The sequence below is a fragment of the Salmo trutta genome, chromosome 29 (assembly GCF_901001165.1).
Source record: "Salmo trutta chromosome 29, fSalTru1.1, whole genome shotgun sequence".
NCBI lineage: Eukaryota > Metazoa > Chordata > Actinopteri > Salmoniformes > Salmonidae > Salmo > Salmo trutta.
Genome location: NC_042985.1, coordinates 45,974,641 through 46,001,671, shown reverse-complemented (window position 1 = coordinate 46,001,671; position 27,031 = coordinate 45,974,641). Strand labels below are relative to the sequence as shown.

The following is a 27,031-nucleotide window of genomic DNA, read 5'->3' as shown; positions in this document are numbered from 1 at the left end:
CATACATACATAAGCAACAATTACACAAGTTTTTGCTTTGTCATTATCGGGTATTGTGTGTAGATTGATGAAGGAAAAACACTAATACATTTTAGGATAAGGCTGTAACCTAACAAAATATGGAAAAAGTCCAGGGTTCTGAATACTTTCTGAAGGCACTGTAGTAAGATATCTAGGCCTACAACTCTAGAGCGCAGTAAAAAACGGATTATCATTAATAACTTTCAATTCTATAATGAATACATAGAATAATAAGCCATAACAATAGTTACTGTATTGTGATTGTTTAGTTTTAATTACTCAACATGTAGTGCCCCAAGGTGGGACCCAACCGTGTCTCAAAAGCAGCAGAAAAGGTAAAATAAGGTCACAAAAACGTCCATTATGGCTAGACACGTCTGACCCCCGCATAGGAGTTGTATATTTTTATACAGTACCCAAGACAAATTTGAGTTAATTTGAGCATTGGAAAAATAAGTACTGCGTAAATACTGTAAATGCGGGTTGGATTGAATTGAGCCCCTAATCTTCATTTTCAAGGTGGTGATTTTCTTCCCAAAACATTTTTTTTTGGCAAGGGAACACTATTTGGCATGACAAATAGAGAGCGTGCCAGTGGACTACTGTTAAGTATACTTTAGTGTGAAAGTGTTGGGATCTGGGACAATGTTTACCCAAAACCAAAAGGAATATTTATGAGCAATTCCCCCCACCCACAACTACCCACCTGAATGCTTTTATTTATTTAAATTTGAAGAGGTTGGGCAAAGGCTGAAATTGTGTTTGACGGTTACCCTTTACAGCAGTACGTAACTGTGACCATTTTCTTCAATGGTAAAACGCCTGAGTAAGACATCTTCGTTGATTCACCATCTATGGTGAATAATTCCACACTTTGGGAGGATGGAGAGAATGACAATTGGGACAGTATACTGTGTGTGGTGCGCATGTGAGAGTGTGATCAAAGAGTATCCAGGGCGCCTTGTTTTCAACATTGATAGTCTACTTCAGCTTTCTTTTAATTTACGGCACATTGGAAATGTATGCAAATTCTATAAAAATTCAAACCAAACATGAACAGATAGGGCGAAGACAAACGGAATACACTCACAGTCAATGTTTAGAGAAACATTAGCAGTGAAAGACAATTTTATGCCGTGCCAATAAAATGAATTGTCGCTTTGTGTCCAGTCTGATACAGAGATTTAGTCATACATACAGATGTGTACATTTACAAAACACTGTCTCTGAAGAGTCAACCCCAATTTGTCCACTCTCTGGAGCCAGTTAAAATACCCTTTCTGTTAAAACCAGGGAGCACAGCAGGAACAAGGCTCAGCTTGGTTGCTCAAATCCATTTTTTAGTTGGTGGTGTAAATTCAGATAGCAGGATGTAGCCAAGGGTTCTCAAAGTCTGACGATGTTCCATCAAAGACCGAGAAGTGCTTCCGGAACTTGTCGTGACGGGGGCAGCACAGGCACTCTGGTACCCCGGTGGAACAGTCTTTTGTAGGGGCCTCAGGCGGCCTGGAGCTGTGGTCCTGGAGCCCCCAAACCCCCCTCTGCCAAGCCGTTAGGCCGGCTGCTGCCTGGGCAAGGCACCTCTTTCCTGGGGAGGGATGCGGCGAATAGAGTATCCAACATTCCCAGAACTTCCAGGAGGTCCTGCTGGTAGTCAATCTCTCTCTCCACTAGCTCCTGGAGACGCACAAGCTGTCTGTCCACTACTGAAGACTGACCCACCACTGCCTGGTAGATGTCTGAGGAAACCGAGGGTAGGACAATGACACACACACCTAACAAACTTGAAGAATTTTTAAGAGTACAACTTCAGTGCTGCAGCAGTACCCCTGGCCCTACAGACCCCACAACGGCATGTGTGCGACACCCACACTGCTAAAATCATAGGCAAATGCAATTTTTATTGCCTAATAATGATTTTGCTGGAGCTTTGTGCATAGTCTAGTGAAAATGTAAACTGGCTTTTTGTATTTTTTTTTAGGAATGGTAGGTTACAGACTGTTATGGATACTTGGTAATTGGCTGCTCTTCAGTAGCCAACTCGAAATACATTTAAATGTACAAATCAGGGCTCTCCCTAGGATTTTCTGACAAGGTGGCACTGATGCAGGCCTAAGGTTGAGTAGGGAAAGTCAGTCAACTTCCCCCCCAGGAAGTTGGAGCTTTTTGTATTTTTGAAAAACCTGTAACTGTCATTTTTCAAAACTAGTCTTAAATTATATCAAATAATGTAGCTAATACAGACGTCTGGTTTGATCCTAAATTAAACTGAGGGTCTCAATGACACATTTTTTTGGTTAAATTTAGGGGTAATGATTATTTTATTCAATAGGCGTCTTTGTGCATAGTCTAGTGAAAATGTAAACTGGCTTAATTTTGTTTGGGGAGAAAAGTCAGAAAAATTCAATTACTTGATGCAATGTAGTAGTCTAGCTTACTGTAGGCTATTTGGAATATGAAACTGTCTTTCTGTGAAGGACAGTATTAGAGGAACATCTGCGATGTCTGTTTCCATTCACGCACTAAACTACTGCAACACCGCACATTTCCTTGCTCATCAATGCGCTCGCACCTACTACCGTTGCAGACATCAAAGCATGTGCAGGCAAAAAAAGTGTCCTTGCTTAGTTGACTAAACGCTGTAGCTAACTACCTTTGTTGTTATGACACCTTAGCTACTTTGACCTCAAACTGTGTGCATGGTACCAAATGTTGTGCAGGTTGGCAGGTCTGTATACATACTCAGAATAAATCAATTAAGATTTGTTTCACAAACTCACCTAGAATCATCTCAGTGGCAGTGATGAGGACAGGTGTAAACCTGGGATCAACTACATTCCTGTGAAGGAGAAGATAAAACAATGTCAAGACACATGAACAGGTGTGCCGCAGTCTGGTGTATTTATTTATTTTACCTTTATTTAACGAGGCAGGTCAGTTAAGTCTACACGTCACTTTATCTCAAAGAGAAAATACCAATAAAAAAATACACATTTAAAAAAAAAAAAACACTAGGGCACTGATTTGGAATTGGGTATTTTAGTGATTGTTACCCAATCAGGAAATTGAGGAGTTGAGAGAGGTTCTGCTCGTCTCGTCCTGCCAGAGCGTTCTTCAAAGTTCCTCGGCGATCTAACTCCTTCATCACCGCCACCATGATCTCAGGATTTCTGTTCTTCCGCCACGACTGTAAGCACACACACACACACACACACACACACACTTAAAAAAACTATCAAGATTGTATAAGATATTTGTCTGAGTTGCTAAGATCATCAGGAAAGTAATTGTACCTCCAGGGCGGTATCCAAGGCCTTGGAGATGTTGAATCTCTTCAGCTGTTTGTCGTATTTGGCCAGATGGCTCTTCACTGGTTTGCTGACAAGAAAGTCATCCTAAGGAGGGAAGAGGTTTGATTTCAGGTCACTAACTAGGTATCCATCCAATTGGTGACAGATTTTCAGGCGAATATTCTAAAATCTGCATAAAGAAAATATGTGCATCTTCCCACCGGTGGTGTTTCCACCAAAGGGAAATGTTGCAGATAAAAATCAGTGAGTGATGATGTAGTGCAGACAATGTACTTTTTCGCTTAAGTTCTTATGTACCGAATAAAAATCTAAATGTTGAGTTGAGTTTATTTTTACAGGGACATTAATTACATTAAATGGTACATTAATTGGCACATTAATCAACGTTTCAGTAAAAGTGCCAGTTTTAGCTAGCCGGCTAATTTTCAATGTGTTTCCAACGCGTTTTCAATTCTACTGATAGATTTGTCACAAAAACTGTTGCGTTATTTAGCAAGTGTGCTTACTCTGATCATGGCATGTGCACACTAGCCAACAGCTCGCAGATACAGTGTGGGTAGGCTGTCTAAAAGCTAGTCTATATGATGAGAATATTATGAAAAAGAGCAAGAACATTTGTCAAACAGCAGTCAAGCGTCGATCATGTCACCAGAATCAGACGATAGTTATATGGAAAGCAGCAACAAGATCACCCTGTGAAGGCTAATAAACTGCATGCTTTCCCGAGTCGTAGTGGGAGGACCACACACACCATATGTGGTCCTCCCACTTATGACTCCAAGTTTACGTCAATAGGATGGATACCATATCAATTCTTGCACATACAGGCTATCTGCAGGTTTCATGAAGTTGAATTTAAGACCCAAGACCTTTTAATGCCACTTGGAATGCAAATGAAAACCAATTTTGAGATCTGCGCGCACCACACACCTGCAAATATACCTCTCCAGAAATGAGCCCGTGTTGGCAAAAAGTAGTTTAGTTACCTCAACTTGCTCAATTTCCACATTATTCATTACGAGATGTAGTTGAGGTTTAGTGAATGATTTGCACCAAATACAATGCTTTTAGTTTTGGAAATATTTAGGATTAACTTATTCCTTGCTACCTATTCTGAAACTAACTGCAGCTCTTTGTTAAGTGTCGCAGTCATTTCAGTCGCTGTAGTAGCTGACGTGTATAGTGTTGAGTCATCCGCATACACAGACACACTGGCCTTATTACTCAAAGCCAACGACATGTCGTTAGTAAAGATTGAAAAAAGCAAGGGGCCTAAACAGCTACCCTGGGGAATTCCTGCTTCTACCTGGATTATGTTTGAGATGCTTCCATTAAAAGGACACCTTCCGTGTTCTGTTAGACAAGTAACTCTTTTCCACATTAGAGCAGGGTGTAAAGCCACAACACATCCGTTTTTCCAGCAGCAGACTACGATTGATAATGTCAAAAGCCGCACTGAAGTCTAACAAAAGAGCCCCCCCAATCATTTTATCATCAATTTCTCTCAGCCAATCATCAGTCATTTGTGTGTGAAGTGCTTATTGAGTGAATTAATTTTAAAGACACAAAAATATCCCACTATGTTGAACAAACATTATCTGTCGGCATTTATAAAACTGTACCAAAACTTCCTGTTTCCATCACAGCTGTCGTGATTTTTTGTTTATTTTACTAGCATATAAACTGTGGATGGAAATGTGGTTTCACATTTAAAAAAATTAAATATAAAAACCACTACTGAATTCAGCAGGCCGTTCTATGGAGAGTTATCTGAATTCAAACAGTAAACTGAAAATAAGTTCTTGGACAATGCAACTATATCCTTAATTGAAAATACATGCCATTAAACATGATCTTGTTGACTAACATATTTGTCAGAGGTTGTGATCATCATTTGTAGTTCAGTCGATGGATCACTCAAGGTATCCCTCAACAGGCCTGTTGTTCATAGCATTTAGGATCCCAGCACTGAACGACTTCAAGGCTACCATCTCTGGTATCGTTAGTAGGGTCACAGTATGTATACTGACCACTAGGCTTGGGCTGAACACCATATACTGGAGAATTTGGAAAAATCCACGGGATGGATTTTCAATAAGTATGAATATTTGTAGCTATGTTTTAAGTTAATACATGCGGTAAACTTGTGCAATACGTCAGGAGATAAAGCAGACAGCGTTCTTCATTTCACCGGTCACATTATTTTAATTATGAAGCTTACAGTAGTTTCCCAGAACAGTTGAGCCAGTCACGTGTTTGTTTATAAATAGCCCAACGGGAGAAAGTGAGAGCTGAGAGTTCATTGCGTTCTATATCTATCTCTCTTGTTGGGCAGCACAACTAAATGTTTGCCATCAGATATCTTATAATAGATTCCTGCCAGAAGTCAAAGCGCTCTGGATGAGTTACTCTACATGACCAAAAGTATGTGGACACCTGCTCGTCGAATATCTCATTACAAAATCATGGGCATTAATATGGAGTTGGTCCCCCCCTTGCTGCTATAACAGCCTCCACTTTTCTGGGAAGGCTTTCCACTAGATGTTGGAATATTGCTGAGGGGACATTGCTGCGGGGACATTGCTTCCATTCAGCCACAAGAGCATTAGTGAGGTCGCGGCGATTAGGCGTGGCTCGCAGTCAGTGTACCAAATCATCCCAAAAGGTGCTCGATGGGGTTGAGGTCAGGGCTCTGTGCAGGCCAGTCAAAAAATAAATTGGTGTGGAAGAATGTATTTTTTTATGGACCTCGCTTTGAGCACGGGGGCATTATCATGCTGAAACAGGAAAAGACCTTCCCCAAATTGTTGCCACAAAGTTGGAAGCAAAGAATTGTCTACAATATCATCGTATGCTGTAGCATTAAGATTTCCCTTCCCTGGAAAAAATTCCAAACCATAAAAAACATCCCCAGACCATTATTCCTCCTCCACCAAAATGTACAGTTGGCACTATGCATTCGGGCAGGTAGCATTCTCCTGGCATCCGCCAAACCCAAAGTCCAATGGCGGCGAGCTTTACACCACACCAACCGACGCTTGGCATTTCGCATGGTGAGCTTAAGCCTGTGTGCGGCTGCTCAGCCATGGAAACCCATTTCATGAAGCTCCCGACGAACAGGTCTTGTGTTGACGTTGCTTCCAGAGGCAATTTGGAACTCGTAGTGAGTGTTACAACCGAGGACAGATGATTTTTACGAGCTATGTGCTTCAGCAATCGGCGGTCCCATTCTCTGAGCGTGTGGCCTACCACTTCGCAGCTTAACCGTTGTTGCTCCTAGACGTTTCCACTTCACAATAACAGTACTTACAGTTGACCGGGGCAGCTCTAGCAGGGCAGAAATTTGACGGTGCCACGTTGAATGTCACTGGGCTCTTCAGTAAAGGCCATTCTACGGCCAATCTAGCTACTTGTATAATTTTATGAGCTGGACTTGCATGTCTTTGCAATTAGGTTCGTTCGTTTTCGCTCATTAGCATTTAGCTAACAGCATCTATGTGATATCTCTATTAGTTTGTGCAAATTTTATTAGCATTCTGGCAATAGAGGCCGAATGGGCTTTCCTTGGGTTTTTAGCACCCCCATGTGTGCAATGCCGGTAATACCATAAATCCTGGCACAAGAGAAAGATGGTATGAAAATGTGGATACCGCTCAAGCCTACTGACAATACTGCCAAAATTGAATGGAAACACTTGAGGATACAAAGTATACTGAAAGCAGGTTATTCCACACAGATGTGGTTCTCATAAGTTAATTAAGAAATTAACATCCCTTCATGCTTAGGTTGATGTATAAAAATGCTGGGCAGGCCATTATTTTGGCTACCATGGCTATGCCCCCCATAGGATGACAATACACCCAGGCGGCCGAAGGAGAAATTGGCTTTGGGGGTGACCAGTGAAATATACCTACTGGAGCGCGTGCTACGGGTGGGTGCTGCTATGGTGACCAGTGAGCTGAGATAAGGCGGGGCTTTTACCTAGAAAAGACAAAGATGACCTGGAGCCAGTGGGTTTGGCGACGAATATGAAGCAAGGGCCAGCCAACAACAGCATACAGGTCGCAGTGGGTAGTATATTGGGCTTTGGTGACAAAACGGATGGCACTGTGATACACTGCATCCAATTTGCTGAGTAGAGTGTTCGAGGCTATTTTGTAAATGACATCGCCGAATTCAAGGATCGGTAGGATAGTCAGTTTTACGAGGGTATGTTTGGCAGCATGAGTGAAGGATGCTTTGTTGCGAAATAGGAAGCCAATTCTAGATTTAATTTTGGATTGGAGATGCTTAATGTGAGTCTGGAAGGAGAGTTTACAGTCTAACCAGACACCAAGGTATTTGTCCACATATTCTAAGTCAGAACCATCCAGAGTAGTGATGCTGGACGGGCGGGCAGGTGTAGGCAGCGATCGGTTGAGGGGCATGCATTTAGTTTTACTTGCATTTAAGAGCAGTTGGAGGCCACAGAAGAAGAGTTGTATGGCATTGAAGCTCGTCTGGACGTTAGTAAACACAGTGTCCAAAGAAGGGCCAGAACTATACAGAATGGTGTCGTCTACATAGATGTGGATCAGAGAATCACCAGCAGCAAGAGCGACATCATTGATGTAAACAGAGAAAAGAGTCGGCCCGAGGATTGAACCCTGTGGCACCCCCATAGAGACGGCCAGAGGTCCGGACAACAGGCCCTCCGATTTGACACACTAAACTCCTCAGAGAAGTAGTTGGTGAACCAGGCAAGGCAGTCATTTGAGAAACCAAGGCTGTTGAGTCTGCCGATAAGAATGTGGTGATTGACAGAGTCGAAAGCCTTGGTCAGGTTGATGAATAAAGCTGCACAGTATTGTCTCTTATTGATGGCGGTTATGATATCGTTTAGGACCTTGAGCATGGCTGAGGTGCACCCATGACCATCTCGGAAACCAGATTGCATAGCAGAGAAGGTACGGTGGGATTCGAAATGGTCGGTGATCTGTTTGTTAATTTGGCTTTTGAAGACCTTAGAAAGGCAGGGTAGGATAGATATAGGTATGTAGCAGTTTGAGTCTAGAGTGTCTCCCCCTTTGAAGAGGGGGATGACCGCAGAAGCTTCAAATTCTTTGAGGATCTCAGACGATACAAAAGAGAGGTTGAACAGACTAGTAATAGGGGTTGCAACAATTGCGGCGGATAATTTGAGAAAGGGAGGGTCCAGATTGTCTAGCCTGACTGATTTGTAGGGGTCCAGATTTTGCAGCTCTTTCAGAACATCAGCTCTCTGGATCTGGGTGAAGGAGAAATGGGGGAGGCTTGGGCAAGTTGCTGTGGGGGGGTGCAGGGCTGTTGACCGGGGTAGGCGTAGCCAGGTGGAAAGCATGGCCAACTAGAAAAATGCTTATTGAAATTCTCAATTATCGCGGATTTATCGGTGGTGACAGTGTTTTCTAGCCTCAGTGTAGTGGGCAGCTGGGAGGAGGTGCTCTTATTCTCCATGGACTTTACAGTCTCCCATAACTTTTTTGAGTTTGTGCTACAGGATACAAATTTTTATTTGAAAAAGCTAGCCTTTGCTTTCCTAACTGCCTGTGTATATTGGTTCCCAACTTCCCTGAAAAGTTTCATATCACGGGGGCTAGTCGATGCTAATGCAGTGCACCACAGGATGTTTTTGTGCAGATCAAGGGCAGTCAAGTCTGGAGTGAACCAAGGGCTATATCTGTTCCTGGTTAAAAAAAATTAATGGGGCATGCTTATTTAAGATGGTGAGGAAAGCACTTTTAAAGAATAACCAGGCATCCTCTGCTGACGGAATGAGGTCAATATCCTTCCAGGATACCTGGGCCAGGTCGATTAGAAAGGCCTGCTCGCTGAAGTGTTTTAGGGAGCGTTTGACAATGATGAGGGGTGGTCGTTTGACCGCAGACCCATTACGGACGCAGGCAACAAGGCAGTGATCGCTGAGATCCAGGTTGAAGACAGCAGAGGTGTATTTGGAGGGCAGGTTGGTTAGGATGATATCTATGAGGGTGCCCGTGTTTACGGATTTGGGGTTGTACCTGGTAGGTTCATTGATAATTTGTGTTGAGGGCATCAAGCTTAGATTGTAGGATGGCCGGGGTGTTAAACTTCTTGACGTGCTGATCCCGTTAGCGGGATCAAATTCGACAACATCCGGTGAAATGGCAGAGCTCTACATAAATAGTCATATTAAACGTTCATGAAAATACAAGTGTCTCACATTCTTCAAAAGCCTAGAATCTCGGTAATCTAACTGCCTTGAAAGATTTTTAAAAGGATTTACTGTGAAAGCATACGATGCGATTATCTGAGTAGAGAGCACCATAACAAAATGCTAATTCAACCAGCACATGCGTAACAAAATCACAAATTGCAATAAAATAAATAATTTACCTTTGAAGATCTTCTTCTCTTTGCAATCCCAAGGCTCACTGTTACATAATGAATGGTCTTTTGTTTGATAAAATCCATTTTTATAGCCTAACACGAAACATTTTGTCAACCGCTTGTATCGTGAATTCAGTCTCATTCAACTTTCTCTGAAGCATTCGACGTAAATACACTCACTCAACGTGTGTTTCTCTAGTCAAGTTAGGGTTCACTGCAATCAACTGGTTGTTTGTAACACAATCACCCTTGATGGTTCTTTTTGTGGGACCTATTGACCAAAAGAAACCGATTTGCAGACAACATGTAATGACCTCATTGTGCACCAATTTGAGCGCTGTTCCTTTGATTAACTGTTTTGTAACCCAATGACCACTGATCCTCTTGAAATCTAGCTGGGTAGATAGCCAATGAGCTGAGGTAAACGGCAATATGGGATGTTTGTGTGTTGGAAGACCAGCTCAAGTAGTAAACTCATGCGTAAAGACGGCCTTTCGCCATTGAACACTCATCGAGGAAGGAGCCACGCTTGTTACGCACAGCAGTATTTCGGTAAAACGCATCATTAGCTACTTTTTATATCGAACATTATGGCGACTAAATCAGGGAAAGCTAAATCCAAGTCTAGATATACAGATGTACACCAGATTATTGATGAAATAGATAGGGAAAGTGAGACAGAGTTGCTCCTGGAAGAGGATTCAGCTAGCGAGCATAGCTACGACTCCGAAATGGAAGACTATTTTCTGCACGGAGAGGACGTCGCTTTGGACTGGTAAATTCTTCTCATGCTAATGCTGTTGTTTGAAATTAATAATATCAAATATTATTCGTGATTTTTAACATTTTATTTGCAATATATAAAAATGTAATGAAATGTGTAAAGTACTCATTGGCTATACATTGTGTTTGGGGGTATGTTTGTATGTATGCGTATGACCCATAGACTATGTGTGTATATATATTATATGTATATATATATGTGTGTGTGTGTATATATGTGTATATATATATGTGTATGTATATATAAAATAAATATATTAAATAAATAAATATATAAAATATATATATATATATAAAATAAATGGAATGGAGTAGAATATTAGAGGGAGCATGGCTGAGATGCATGTGTCTGCCACTCCACCCCAGCCCCACATGAAAGAGGGCTATTTGAGGCTGTTGAGGGGAGGGGAGGGGAGGGCAGGCCCACAACAATGGCCAGAGTGAAATGGAACAGCACTTCAACCTAGTGACTGACTATGTTCCCTGTACTCTATATATCTGTTTATTATAGCTGGGCTCATGCGTGAAACTATTCTACCTGAACTTTTTTCTTTCACAGTGCCTCAGACTCAGATTGGGAGCCCCCAATGTCAAGGTGTCCATCCCCCACTGAAGCTGGTCCATCCAGCCGGACCCCTGCTGTCTCTGGCTCCACACCTCCCGGGCCATCTAGAGGTGTGAAGGCACTAACGAAGAAGCGCAGGAGGGGAAGTGTGCAACCTGCCAACAAAGGGGCAGACGGGCGTTGGCACACTGTCCTCGAAGCAGACGTGGAGCCACCTCAACCAACGTTTAGGCCGAAAAGGAAGCCAGGACCCCAGCTGAACATGACTGCAGGTTATAGCCCCCTTCAGCTTTTTCAGTTGTTTTTCACATCATCTGTTGTAGATTCTCTCGTGTCTAACACAAATAAGTATGGGGCAAAGATGCAAGCAGGCAGAAAAGTAGCATGGAAGCCCATTTGCATGTCTGACTTTTTCTGCTACCTTTCACTGGTCATCTACATGGGGCTGGTGAAGCTGAAATCCCTGACCGACTACTGGAAAACATCATCTCTGTACCAACTGCCTTTCCCCATGACTGTCATGTCATGCAAAAGGTTTCTGCTTCTCTCACGGGCACTTCATATCAGCGACCCAAAAGATGATGAAGAGAATGACAAGAAGAAAGGCACAGCAACATTTGATAGACTCTGCAAAATCAAGCCTCTCTACCTCAGCATTGTTGATGCCTGCAAGACCTACTTTCAGCCTGCACAGAACCTGTCCATAGATGAGAGGATGGTAGCCTCAAAGGCCAGAATCAGCCTCAAACAATATATGAGAAACAAACCAACCAAGTGGGGTTACAAGCTGTTTGTTTTGGCTGATTCTGTGTGTGCCTACACTTGCAATTTCTTTGTTTATGAGGGGAAGAACACTTGTGCTACCGGTAAGGGACTTAGCTACGACTCTGTAATGGAGTTATTGGATTTTCAACTGCTGGGGAAGGGCTACAAACTGTTTGTAGACAACTTCTACACAAGCCCTACCCTGTTTACAGACCTGAAGAAGCGGCATGTATGGGCTTGTGGCACCATTCGCACCAACAGGGTGGGCTTTCCGAAGACAAAGGTGAATGACATGCCTAAGCGCGCTGAGCGGGGTAGCATGCGATGGATCCGTGAAGATGGCCTTCTCTTTGTAAAGTGGATGGATACCAGAGAGGTGGTGATGTGCTCAACAATCCACAAATCCTTCAGTGGCGATAACGTAGTCAGGCGGGTGAAGAGCGCTAATGGGGCATGGACCACAAAGAATGTCCCCATTCCAGCTGCTGTGAAGGACTACAACAAGAGCATGGGCGGTGTGGACCTGTCGGATGCGCTGATAGGCTATTACAATGTTCTGCACAAGACAACAAAATGGTACAAGACGTTCTTCTACCATTTCATCGACATTGCTGTGGTGAATGCATTCATCCTACACAAGGAAATTGCTAAGAGCTGTGGAAAGCCCCCCATCACACAGCGAGCTTTCAGAGAACTGCTCATCAGGGAGCTTGCTGACTACAGCACCACTGCACCTGTTGCACCTGTTGTACCTGTCCCTTCTGCAACAAGTGTTCATCTGCCCAAATTTATTTCTGCAGGCATGGATGTGCCTCAGGGCCAAAAGGGCACAGCATGGAGGCGTCGTTGTGTTCTCTGCAAAATGAAGTCCCCCATCACCTGCACCACATGCTTGGTGACCCTTTGCTTTACAGCAGAAAGAGACTGCTATGGCACATGGCATAAGCAGCACAATATTGTGTAGAGGACGTAGGGTCTTCCAAATATTGAAAGTGTGTAAATGGGGCCACAGTGTCTCCTGACCCCTCCTGTCTCAGCCTCTAGTATTTATGCTGCAGTAGTTTATGTGTCGGGGGGCTAGGGTCAGTCTGTTACATCTGGAGTATTTCCCTTGTCTTATCTGGTGTCCTGTGTGAATTTAAGTATGCTCTCTCTAATTCTCTCTTTCTTTATCTCTCTCTGAGAACCTGAGCCCTAGGACCATGCCTCAGGACTACCTGGCATGATGACTCCTTGCTGTCCCCAGTCCACCTGGCCGTGCTGCTGCTCCAGTTTCAACTGTTCAGCCTGCGGCTATGGAAACCTTACCTGTTCACCGGACGTGCTACCTGTCCCACCTCCACCCGGCACAGCCAGAAGAGGACTGGCCACCCCTCATAGCCTGGTTCCTCTCTAGGTTTCTTCTTAGGTTCCTGCCTTCTAGGGAGTTTTTCCTAGCCACTGTGCATCTACATTGCTTGCTGTTTGGGGTTTTAGGCTGGGTTTCTGTATATCACAAACTGATATAAGCAGGGATATATAAATACATTTGATTTGATTTGTAAATAGTTACCCGTGTTTTTTGTACATTTATATAATAATTTTTTTCATTTTTTCAAAAAAATGTTTTGGGTGTGTTACAATACCATTTAGGTATTTTGTATAGTTATTTGCTTCAAAATGTATAACTTCACCAATTTGGCCACTTGGGTACATTTTGGGAACTTGTGTGGGACACCTGGGTGACTTCATGCTAAATTGGATGTAGCACACTCATTCCGGAAGTTATCATTCTGAAACTTTGCACAAGTACTGTTGCCCTGTTCTGTTTTTCACTGAAATTGTTCCCATCATCATATCTGACTGTTTGTTTTTTCTTGTTAATTTTAAAGATGATGCAACAACAATAAAAAGAAAAAATGGATGGTTTTTTCTTTGTATTTTCTTCTACCAGATCTATTGTGTTATATTCTCCTGCATTCAATTCACATTTCCAAAAACTTCAGAGAGTTTTGTTTCAAATGGTACCAAGAAAATGCATATCCTTGCTTCAGGGCCTGAGCTACAGGCAGTTAGATTTGGGTATGTCTTCAGGCGGAAATTGAAACTAAGGGGGGGGGAACTTGAAGAGGTTAAGCATGTCCCAGTTTAGGTCACCTAACAGCACAAGCTCTGAAGATAGATGGGGGCAATCAATTCACATATGGTTTCCAGGTCCTCAGCCTGCAGAGTTCTGTCTTAAAATCCAGGTCTATCTCTGCAGTTGATTGCAACTCCGCCCCCTTTGGCAGTTCTATCTTGTCGGAAAATGTTATAGTTAGGGATGGACATTTCTGGGTTTTTGGTGGTATTCCTAAGCCAGGATTCAGACACGGCTAGGACATCCGAGTTGGCAGAGTGTGCTAAGGCAGTGAATAAAACAAACTTAGGGAGGAGGCTTCTAATGTTAACATGCATGAAACCAAGGCTTCTGAGCACGGTAGAATAGATTCAAGGCATAATGTACAGACAAAGTTATGGTAGGATGTGAATACAGTGGAGGTAAGCCTATGCATTGAGTGACGATGAGAGAGATATTGTCTCTAGAAACATAATTTAAACCAGGTGAGGTCACCACATTTGTGGGAGGTGGAACTAAAGGGTTAACTAATGCGTATTGAGCAGGGCTAGAGGCTCTACAGTGAAATAAGGCAATAATTACTAACCAAAATAGCAATGGACAAGGCATATTGACATTAGGGAGAGGCATGCGTAGCCGAGTGATCATAGGGGTCCAGTGAGTGGCTCGGCGGGCCAGCGACACGGCGATTCAGGCAGCTAGCGGGCCGGTGCTAGCAGAAGAGCCTTAGAGGGACGTCGCAGCAGAAGTCTGTTGTTGTAGCCCCTCGTGCTGTTACTTCGGCAGACCAGTCATCGTGGATCAGCAGGGCTTTTTGTGGAAAAGGGTCCAGACGTGGTGGGTCGGTGGGGGTCCAGGCCAATTGGCAAAGTAGGTATTGTAGCCCAAGGAGTGGCTGATGGACCTCTTCGGTTAGCCGGGAGATGGGCCTAGCAAAGGCCAGCTCAAGGCAAATTGGTTCTTGCTTCTGGACAGACATGTTAGCCAGGAGTGGCCACTCGGATAGCAGCTAGCTAGCTGCGATGATCCAGGTGAAAAGGTTCAGAGCTTGCGGTAGGAAACTGGAGATATGGAGAAAAATAAGTCAGATTTGCTCTGGTTTGAGTCACGCTGTGCAGACTGGCGAGAGTTGTCCGGGCTAAAGGTAGCTGATGACCGCTAGCAGTGGCTAGCTGACTACTAGCTAGTAGCTAGTTAGCTGGCCAGCTTCTGTTGTCAAAAGTAAAGAAAATAGCAGATCCATACCACATTGGGTGAGATGGATTGCAGGAGAGTATGTTGAGGTTAAGAAAAATATTTTTCAAATGTATGCGAAGAAAAAATATATAAAAAGATATATACATGGGACACGACAAAAGATGTCTGACTGCTACGCCATCTTGGAAAACCAGTTTAGTTTTGAGTGGTTTGATGGGCATGAAAATGTTGTAAACCATATGCCATAGTTGACAGGTAGCTTAGTTGTTAAGAGTGTTAAGCCAGTAACCGAAAGGTTGCTGGTTCGAATCCCCGAGACAACTAGGTGAAAAACCTGTCGATGTGCCCTTGAGCAAGGCACTAAATCCTAATTGCTTCTGTTGGTCACTCTGGATAAGACAGTCTGTTAAATGACTAAAATGTAATTGTAATAGCCATCTCACTCACTAGATCTCAACCCAATTGAACAATTATGGGAGATTCTGGAGCGGCCCCCGAAACAGCGTTTTCCACCATCAACAAAAAAACAAAATGATGGAATTTCTCATGGAAGAATGGTATCGCATCCCTCCAATAGAGTTCCAGAGACTTGTAGTATCTATGCCAAACTGCACTGAAGCTGTTCTAGCTCGTGGTGGTGGCCCAACACCCCATTTCTTTTTTTTTGAAAGTTATCTGTAGTTCCTCACAGAAGAACAGAGTTCCTCAATCCTGGTCCAGGAGAGCTACAGGATGTGCACTGTGCAGGCTTTTTTTTCAAGCCCAGCACAAACAATTAATCTACCATCAAGACCCCATGAGTAGCTGATTAATTGAATCAGGTATTATAGTATTGGGCTAGAAGAAAAACCAAAGCTGTGTTCAAATTTTCCGAAAGCACCCGAATGTCCATTTAGAACGCACTATTGACTTGAATAATCAAGTCAATAAACGTTGGGTAGTTATTTAGATGGCCTATAGTTAAAACTTCTTATGGCCAACATCCAGTGAAATTGCTGAGCACCAAATTCAAAAACAGAAATACTCATAATAAAAATTAATAAAAACGTAGAAGTGTTATACATCGGCTTAAAGATGAACTTCTTGTTAATCCAACCGCGGTGTCAGATTTCAAAAAGGCTTTACGGCGAAAGCATACCATGCGATTATCTGAGGACAGCGCCCTGCACACAAAACATTACAAACAGTTACCAGCCAAGTAGAGGAGTCACAAAAGTCAGATATAGCGATAAAATGAATCACTTACCCGTGTGGCTCAGTTGGTAGAGCATAGTGTTTGCAACGCCAGGGTTGTGGGTTCGATTCCCACGGGGGACCAGTATGAAAAAAAATGTATGAAATGTATGCATTCACTACTGTAAGTCGCTCTGGATAAGAGCGTCTGCTAAATGACTAAAATGTAAATGTAAAGATCTTCATATGGTTGCACTCACAAGACTCCCAGTTACACAATAAATGATTGTTTTGTTCGATAAAGTCCCTCTTTATATCCAAAAACCTCCGTTTGTTGGCGCGTTTTGTTCAGTAATCCATTGGCTCAAAGGCAGTCACAACAGGCAGATGAAAAATCAAAATAGCATCAGTAAAGTTCGTAGAAACATGTCGAACGATGTTTATAATCAATCCTCAGGTTGTTTTTAGTCATAATAATCAATAACATTTCAACCGGACAATTGTTTCGTCAATATAAAAGAAAAACAAGAAAGGCGCGCTCTAGGTCGCGCACACCAAACAGGTCTGGGGACTTCCCAGGGTCCACTCACTCAGAGTGATCTTACTCCCTAATTTTTCAGAATACAAGCCTGAAAAAATTTCTAAAGACTGTTGACATCTAGTGGAATCCATAGGAATGGCAATTTGAGTCCTAAGTCAATGATACTGTATTGGCATTCAATAGAAAACTACAAACATAAAAAATTCCACTTCCTGGATGGATTTTTCTCAGGTTTTTGCCTGCCATATCAGTTCTGTTATACTCACAGACATTATTTTAACAGTTTTAGAAACACTTTAGAGTGTTTGCTATCCAAATCTACCAATTATATGCATATCCTAGCTTCTGGGCCTGAGTAACAGGCAGTTTACTTTGGGCACGCCTTTCATCCAGATATCAAAATACTGCCCCCTACCCAAGAGAGGTTAATATACTGTCAAGTTTGATGTATAAGTAGCCAACTAACGTTAGGAAGCTAGCTAACATACCGGTATATACTGCTGTAATGATATGCTATGTGGTTCATAAGGACAGCATAGCTAACAAATTGTCAGCAAACATATCATGTAAGGTAACTTATTTGAAAAATCATTACACTGCTCAACATTTTCTTAACATTTGTTATGATCAGTTAAAGCAATTCATTTGTATGCGCTCTCATGGATTTCGGCAGCATATTTTCTGGCATACTAATAACTATATCATACTATGACCAATAAGCAAACTATATACTCAATTCATGGCACATATAGTGGTTAGTATGAGTATTCGAACACAGCTCTACACACTGCAGCTTTCCAGAAACCGGGTTAAAAACCCCTGCAAACATTTATACAGTAGTGAGAATTGTTCTTTGTAGTAGAATAAAACAGTTGGGGGAATAGGCACTTGCCTTTTTTGGGACGTAGTTTCTTCCTTTGACAAAGACGCGGTACACTGGCCGCATTCTCTGTTTGCCAGCCACTTCCTTTTTCTCCTCAGGGCTCTTCCTATGTTTTATGCTCAGGACGCCATTGGTCATCCCCACGACAATGGACTCGTCATCAGGCTAAACATACACAGACAGAAACCATTAGCCTTGTGACTTGATTAATATCTGAAAATCCTTCATACACAATCCATATATCAAACATCATAATAGTGGATTGCTCATTCTCAGTATGGCATTACTTGTGAACTTACAGCCAGGGCCAGACTGAGAATGGAGGCAGCGTAGTCAAAGTTATGAACCACCTTGTAGTTGGTTGTGTTGTAGATTTTCACGTGCCTGCAGGGTAACAACAACAACAACAAAAAACACACATATTCATCTAATCAAGAGATCCATCAAAACATCCCAATGGTGCGGTTAAAATAATCTCGTTAATAAAATATGATATGTTTGTCAGAGGCTGTTTCAGAGTTGAAGAGCTCATTTGTAGTTCAGTCGATGGATCACTCAAGGAACCTTCACTCAACATGCCTGCTGCAATACACACACAAGCCTGTCCAGGCATGCAGATAGCCGTCTGTCTAGAGCTGCTCACACACACCTGTCGAGGGAGGCAGAGAGCAGTCTCTGTCCGTTGCTGCTGAGACTGAGGCAGGTGACGGTCTTGTGGTGGTTCTTCAGTGACACCAGAGGCTGACCTCCCTTCAGCAGGTCCCACACCTTCACATAGCGCCCTCCTGTGAGGGGGAGGTGAGACAACAACTTGGTCTAAATTGCTCTTTCCTCCATCAGCACAGATGTGACGAGCACAGCAAATAATGGAGGGTGTCATGACTGTCCTATGAGGATCTGAATTGGTCAGATCAGTTTGGCAATAAATAACTTCAGCCAGACCCCCTCACCCCCAAAGGGGGGAGAAGGGAGCTGGTGGAGGGGTTGACAGATCACACCCTGTTGTAAATCAAGGAGAGAACATCCCTCTCCAATGTTCACACAGGAATGTGCCTTTGTCTCAACAGACATTTCCCCGCCGAAACTCTTAACATGTTTTAAAGTGAATACTGGAACAATATTTCTAACAAAGAAAGTGGGGAATGGGCAGAGGTGACCTAAAAGAACACTAATGTCATATGGGTTGTTATTTTCTGATGTCATTAAACATGTTAGAAAGGAAATACTGTAACTTGAAAAGTATACACACTGTATGACGTGTCCATCTTCTACGTTGTGTATGAAATATGAAATTTTTTTTTTTTTTGTTAAAGACAGGGATGTGATCTTAGAAACAATAAGAGGAAATTGTTTCTATAACTTTGTACGAGTAGTCACCGCCCCCTTGAGTGAGGTCAGAGAGCGTGTAGCTGCAGCTCACGTCCAAAGTGGTTCGAACTCTGAAATCTCAACATGAGGTAGAGACGATTGTCCGGGAGGTGACTATCACTGGTATAGCTGATTAGCTGTCCTATGTAAACTATCTAGAAAAAGAAACTTAAGTGGGACCATTCTACTGCTCTTCTCAAATCACCCTCGAATGCTACTATCATCCCCCAATGGGAACCATCGACATGGCTGGCTAGCATATCTTCAAAGAGGCAGCTTCAGGAGCGAATGGAAAGTAGAATAAACTCCGTAGTTCTGTTCAGAACTACACGACAAGTCAACAGATACCGGACGACGGCAGAGGAGGACAACAGTAGAAGATAGGTGGGGACCCCTTTTGGACAATAAGAGCATTACAAGTGTGCCGCAGAAAGGCCCAACCAAACCCCTTTCCAAGAAGGCTTGGTTCCGACAGAGATACGCGGCGAACCAAGGTATTCACACGTATACATTAATTATTTCTTACTCCAAACGGGCGGCGGATCGTGTGCAAAGTATACGATTACTGTGAGAGTAGTTTCTAAACGTACCAAAGTATTATGTCTCTGTCCCCCTCTCTCTCGCCCTCTCCATGTCTTTTTGTAACAAGCCACCATATTGTGTCAGTCCGCTAGGGACCTGCTTTTAATGTATTAAGTGTGCATGTTTATCCTGTGTTATCCTGTACTTACCTAGAAAATAAATTAAACCAATTTGTGTAGTACTGAATCATAAGTAAGGCTGTTGTTTAAAAAAGTAAAGTCATGATAAGGGGCACAGGTATGAGGTTAATGATATTTATCCTGTAAGGGGGATGGCTTAATATTGACAAGCGCATCCTTATTGAACAATTTATCCTTTATTTAACCAAGGAAGCAAAGTTGAGATTGACTCATTGATCTCTTTTTCAAGTGAGTCCTGTATGATTGTTCAAGATGGCTGGTAGAGGCTGTTGTCAGAAATGTTGAGCTCACCATTTGTAGTGTTCAGTTGATGGATCGCTAAAGAAATCATCATCATTCAACATGCCTTTGTGAGAGTAACTGTGCTTCATTAATAAACAGTAATACAGTAACTTCAGAAAGTATTCACACCCCTGGACTTTTTCCCCATTTTGTTGCGTTACAGCCTGAATTTAAAATGGTTTAAATTGAGATGTTCTCTCACTGGCCTACACACAAAACCCTATAATGTCAGTGGAATTATGTTTAAAAAATATATTTTACAAATTAATTTAAAATGAAAAGCTGAAATGTCTTGAGTCAATAAGCATTCAACCCCTTTGTTATGGCAGGGTTAAATAAGGAGTACAATTCTTCTTAAATCACATGGACTCACTGTGTGCAATAGTGTTTAACATTTTTTTTTATGACTACATCTCTGTACCCCACATATACAAGGATCTGTAAGGTCCCTTAGTCGAGCAGTGAATTTCAAACATATTCAACCAGTGGCGCAGCGGTCTAAAGCACTGTTTCTCATTGCTAGAGGTGTCACTACAGACCCTGGTTTGATTCCAGGCTGTGATTGGGAGTCCCATAGGGCGGTGCACAATTGGCCCAGCGTTGTCCAGGTTAGTGGAGGGTTTGGCCAGGGTAAGCTGTCATTGTATATAAGAATTTGTTCTTAACTGACTTACCTAGTTAAATAAAGGTTACACCACACCACACTGACCAAAAACTTATTTTGTTGGCGTTTACGTACAGTTGAAGTCAGAAGTTTACATACACTTAAGTTGGAGTCATTAAAACTTGTTTTTCAACCACTCCATAAATGTATACAAACTATAGTTTTGGCAAGTCGGTTAGGACATCTACTTTGTGCATGACAAAAGTAATTTTTCCAACAAATGTTTACAGACAGATTATTTCACTTAATGTACCAAGGTCATTCCCTGGCTACCCATCCACATCGACATTTGTTCTTCACAATGAATGTATGTAGCAATTAAAATTCTGGGCGTCATCAGGCAACCAAGGCCAAGGAATGGAGAGATTACCTGGACCTCAGCTTTTGTGAAGCAGAAATGACTGGCTGACAAGGAAAATATAAAACATGCACAGTCTGTACATATGTAAATACATACAGTGCCTTCGGAAAGTATTCAGGCCCTTTGACTTTTTCCCCATTTTGTTATGTTACAGCCTTATTCTAAAATCAATTAAAACAATTTCCTCAGCAATCTATTCACAATACCCCATAATGACAAAGCAAAAACAGATTTTTTTGAAACTGTATTCAAACAGAAATACAGTTGAAGTCGGAAGTTTACATACACTTAGGTTGGAGTCATTAAAACTATTTTTTCAGCCACTCCACAAATGTCTTGTTAAGAATTATAGATACAGAACTCCTTTATGCAATCGCGGTGTCCGATTTTAAAATAGCTTTTTGGTGAAAGCACATTTTGCAATATTCTGAGTAGATAGCCCGGCCATTATGGCTAGCTATTTTGACACCCACCAAGTTTGGCACTCACCAAACTCAGATTTACTATAAGAAAAATTGGATTACCTTTGCTGTTCTTCGTCAGAATGCACTCCCAGGACTTCTACTTCAACACCCAATGTTGTTTTGGTTCCAAATAATCCAGTTATATCCAAATAGCTGCGTTTTGTTCTTGCGTTCAAGACACTATCCGAAGGGTGACGCGCCGGCGCGTATCGTGACAAAAAAATTCTAAATATTCCATTACCGTACTTCGAAGCATGTCAAACGCTGTTTAAAATCAATTTTTATGCGATTTTTCTCGTAAAATAGCGATAATATTCCAACCGGGAGACCTTGTTTTCGTTCAAACACTGAAAATAGAAAATGGAGTCTTCACATGCACTTCGCACCAGTGTCATTGTTCTCAGAACGACCACTTTCCAAAACCCCTACTGTTTTTCGCCCAGGGACTGCAGAGATCTCATTCCACATTCTGGCGCCTTCTGAGAGCCTATGGGAGCCTTAGAAAATGTCACGTTACAGCAGAGACCCTCTATTTTCGATAAAGAGGCTATAGAAGGACAAGAAATGGTCAGACAGGGCACTTCCCATATAGAATCTTCTCAGGTTTTGGCCTGCCATATGAGTTATGTTATACTCACAGACACCATTCAAACAGTTTTAGAAACTTTTATCGTGAGTAATTTCAAATACTACAAAGTATTGTCTCAGGGGTGTGAATACTTTTTTTATATATAATTTTTTATATATATAATTCACTCTGTTATTATGGGTAGTGTGTAGATGGGTGAATTTGATTTTTATTGTACATTTTGAATTCAGGCTGTAACAACAAAATATGGAATAAGTCAAGGGGTATGAATACTTTCTGAAGGCACTGCACTATAGGTAGCCTGGTCTCAGACTAGACATAACATAGTACATTTAAATCTGAGACAAAAATTTGTATGATATGTTAAATTTGGTATGACAGATGGTTACTTAAGGCAAAAACAAAAGTAGGGTGGTTGGTCGGGCGTATAACGCGAACGTCTAGCATCCAAAAGGTTGCAAGTTAGAATCTCATCACAAACAACTTTAGCATTTTAGCTAATTATTTACTACCTTTTTGCAACTATTTTGCATGTTAGCTAACCCTTCCCCTTTAACCCTAACCCTTAGCCTAGCTAACATATCAAACATTTTGTAAATTCGCAACAAATTGTACACTTTGCAAATTTGTAATATATAATATGAATTGTAATTCATAACATATCATACGAAATAGGTGATGGACATGCACAAATTAATACATATCCTACGAAACCTAACATACCATATTAAATGGAGACCAGGTTGGTAAAGGAGATCAAGTAAGGCGGCTACTATTGGGACAACAATACCAGTGTGGTGTCTGGTCTTCATCTTGAGGACCACAAATGGTTATGGAACTCAAAATCACGGTACAATATTATGGTTATGCAGCTATGCGGTTACAGCTTACCTGCTGAAACCAGTAGTCCTTCAGAAGGGTAGAGTAGAACGCTCTCCACGGGCTGGCTGTGGTCCATGGTCATCACACTCTTTTCCACTCTGGCATCAAACACCCTTAGTGTGTGGTCATAGGAGCCTGAGGGTGGGGGACAGAGACAGTACAGTGACACACAAACAACACACTTTCAGCGTGTGTGTAGATAGCAAACCAACACTATCAAGAATGTATGGGTGTTTAAAGGGTTAATTCTGGATTTTGGCAATGAAGCCCTTTACCTACTACCTCAGAGTCAAAAGAACTCATGGATACCATTTGAATGTCTCTGCATCCAGTATAAAGGAACTAAGAGGTAGCTTCACAAGCTAATGCTAACTAGCATTAGCACAATGACTGGAAGTCTACAGAAACAGCTAGCATGCTAGCTCTTCCAATAGACTTCCAGTCATTACACCAACGCTAGTTAGCAATTGCGCTAATGCTAGTTGGCAACTTCCTTAAAACTGAACGCAGAGACATAAAAATGGTATCCACGAGTTCATCCGGCTGTGGGGAAGTAGACAAAGGACTTCATTGCCAAAATCCCAAACTATCCCTTTACAATGGCTAGTAGAGGCAGTTGTGTGAAATTATGATTTCTGACAACATGTCTTTGTATCAGTAACTGTGTTTAATTTCACCGGTTATGAAGATATCTCTGTTGAGTTTGCTGGTGGTGCCACAGCGGATATAGTCTGTGTGTTCCTTGTATGAGGTCAGTTCAGTGGAATTGGGGATGTCCCACAGGCGACAAGTGTAGTCGTCTGAGCCCGTCAGGATGTGATAACAGTCTGAGGTGAAATCTGTTACATGCACCCCCCTTGAGCAGAGAAACAGTTCAGTTAATTGGAGTAAAGAACACCAGAATAAGGAATGAAAAATGGGATCCAAAACATCCACACAAGACACTCATCAGAGGCTGTTGTCAGAGTTGTTGAGACCACCATTTTTAGTTCAGTTGATTGATCACTCAAGGAATCGTCACTCAACGGGCCTGCTGCTGAGCTTAGCAATTGTATTTTTGCCCACTGATAGGGAAGGATTAGGGGACAATTTCCAACCAGACATTGGGAACCCGGTGACGTTGAATTGAGGACCTACTTTGTGTGCCCTTTGAACACCCTGAGCGCCACCTTGCCGCTGACATCAAAGAGCCGCACCACGGAGTCCTCGCATCCTGCCACCAAGAGCTGACCATCTGACCGGAACTTTCCGCTGTACGCCGTGTCCTTGAAGCGAGTAAACGTCTTGACTGGCTCCTGAGAAAACGGTCCGTAGATGTGGATCTGAAACAGGCAGCGGGTTTAGAGTGAGTGAGGGACACACACACACACTTTCAGCTTGTGTAGATGGCAAACCAACACTATCAAGACTATGAGGCTATGGTCAGAAATGTTTAGATCATAATTTGTAGTTCAGTCGATGGATCACAGAAGGAATCACTTTATATGCCATTGTCATCATGGATTTAAGGCGCGGATATAGGTCAGAACCTAAATTAACCACCATTGTTTTCCTAGAGTCGACTAAGTCTACTAACGTGTATGTGAATGGCAGTGAGACCAGCCTACCCGTGTAGAAGCCGTCACTGCATAGTTGTGTGGTGCCAGGGGGGAGAAGTCAATGCTTGTGACTGCTCCAAATTCCTTTATCTGGGCTGGGGCCTGAAAAACACTCAGCAACAGTGAAGAGTTGAGAGAACACAATCAAAGACAAGTCAACTTAATCAGTTCAATAGTAGGCTATTATTGTCTTGTTACTGCAATATGGAAACGTAATAGCTAGTATGCTCATGCTGCCAACAACAACACTTATATCTACAGTGTGACAGGCTTACCTTGTAGTTTTTCCAATACAATGTGTCCGGAGTAACTTTCTCTCCAAGTTTGGGATATATTGGGATTTTTGTGGATTTGAATGAAGCCATTTCTGTATCTTGATAAGGCTCCTCTTAATCTTCGAATAGTTTGCGCCCACCTAATTTATGTGAGTAACACATCAAATATGAACACTCAAATAAACCAAATCTAAAACTGAGCAGGCAGAACCACTACCTTCAGCGTTGTTGTATGCAGAGCAGCATGTGCTAGCTAGCTAGCAAGTATTAACAATTTAAGTCTGCAACATCAGACAGCTTGGAGTTGATTATGTTTAAGTTAGCTACCCAATAGCGTCTACACATACTTAACGTATGGAAGTAACCTTTTTCTTCGATCACTTTATTGAAATGGAAAAACAGGAGTATAGCATTGAAAATGGTTAGCTAACTAGCATACACAACGTGGTCCAATAGCGGTCCGCACGCCAACAAGATTTAACATAAATCATTTTTCAAACAAGGTTTCTCACCTTTGGGTGGTATTCCTTGACTAAACTCAGTAGATCGTAATCCACTTGATTCAATTCAGAAATAGGTTTGCGTTAGATAAACCAAAATGCATTCATGTTAAAAAAAAGTTAGCACGTTGTTCTGTGCCCACAGGCTCCAGTCAAAGACAGTACAGTAAAGAGAGGCAGAAACTGCTTCTCTAATAAAATCCCTGATTCACACATGTAGGCGATGTCATGGCGACGTTGGCTAGCTAGGCTGGTGCACCAGAAACACGTCGTAGGGTCTATCGGTCAAACTGCGCATGTGCAAGCCGTCAACTCAAATGGACTATTTCGATATAAAGTTGTTTTTGACGAAAATGATAACTTGTCAGTTTGTCCCTTTCACGCGGTTGGAGTAGTAACATGTTAAACTACTACTTTTAATTTCTCTCTGACTTCTCAAACCCGGCCTGGTCTGCTTGGTCTGTTTCACAAGAGTTCCCGGAAGTCTTGGGATGTTGCGCCTCTGGGTTTAGAAACTCTGTGATGCAGCCGTGTTTAAGATCTCCACTTCCGTTAAAAAAAAAAAACGTTATTGTTTACTGTTTCATTGGCCAAACAACCATCTCCTGCCTGGGTAGCTGTCCACCGTGCATGTCCAATTGATACATTCTGGTCAATTCCGATCAGTTCATACGCTTATTTAACTCGATGACTCATTGAATAACTTATTAAAATGTGATTCAGTTGATTCATTCATTGGCTTTAATTTGATTCTGTCATCTCCCTGTCAAATTTCATGTCAAAGTGCGTCAGTTCCTCACAAAAAGCAGTCAAACCATCCACGCCTTATTTAAATAAAAATTATTTAAATTGAACTATATTTTAAGAGAATGAAATACTCTACCAACAATAAAAGTTAAAATGTTAAACTTTATTTGGCTAGGCAACTCAGTTAAGGACAAATTCTTATTTACAATGAAGGTCTACCCCGGCCAAACCCAGACGACGCCTGGATTCAAACCAGGGACTGTAGTGACACCTCTGGCACTGAGATAGACCGCTGCGCCACTCGGGAGCCCCATTACACATGTGTGTATGTCCCTTAAGGTCCTTGAGATGAGCAAGATGGTGTTGACAGATAAGGAAGCTCTGCTTCTATCTCCTAAGCAACTTTGCAGTATTTTGTTGTCTTGTGTTATTTCTTACATTTTTAGCCAAGGAATATTTTGTGTTATTACATACAGGAAAGAACTTTTGGATATCAGAGCGGCGGTAACTCCCCAGCATTACAACCGAGAATATGACTTTCCCGAATTGGATCCTTTTTCATACGCCCCAGGGCAATTGAACTAATTCCAGAGGCTTATCCAAAACACAGCCGGTGCGCACACCATCCACTGCTTCTGAGTATATTACTCTATAATGTTCAGTCTCTGGATAATAAAGTAGACCAGCTCAGGGTGAGAATCTCCTTCCAGAGAGACATCAGGGATTGTAACATACTCTGTTTAACGGAAACATGGCTCTCTCGGGATATACTATCTTTGTCCATACAGCCAGCTGGGTTCTCAGTGTATCGCGCATGGTGTGATTGTGATAACATACAGAAACTCAAGTCCCTTT

At 42.2% G+C, this 27,031-nt stretch overlaps 2 protein-coding genes across 2 annotated transcripts; one reads left to right on the top strand and one right to left on the bottom strand.

Moving 5' to 3' along the window:
- Positions 1-272: 272 nt before the first annotated feature.
- On the bottom strand, positions 273-25,606 carry utp15 (UTP15 small subunit processome component). Its single transcript, XM_029722356.1, has 13 exons — positions 25,442-25,606; positions 24,930-25,069; positions 24,664-24,756; positions 24,194-24,378; positions 23,734-23,912; positions 23,066-23,191; positions 18,374-18,509; positions 18,024-18,108; positions 17,734-17,889; positions 3,315-3,416; positions 3,075-3,208; positions 2,802-2,860; positions 273-1,760 (listed from the first exon to the last, which is right to left on the bottom strand). Exons 2-13 carry the CDS (start codon positions 25,017-25,019, stop codon positions 1,519-1,521), a joined length of 1,587 nt encoding a protein of 528 aa, XP_029578216.1. The 5' UTR covers positions 25,020-25,069; positions 25,442-25,606; the 3' UTR covers positions 273-1,518.
- LOC115167703 (piggyBac transposable element-derived protein 4-like) lies at positions 10,094-12,911 on the top strand. The gene is made up of 2 exons (XM_029722355.1): positions 10,094-10,494; positions 11,062-12,911. Exons 1-2 carry the CDS (start codon positions 10,310-10,312, stop codon positions 12,794-12,796), a joined length of 1,920 nt encoding a protein of 639 aa, XP_029578215.1. The 5' UTR covers positions 10,094-10,309; the 3' UTR covers positions 12,797-12,911.
- Positions 25,607-27,031: the final 1,425 nt, after the last annotated feature.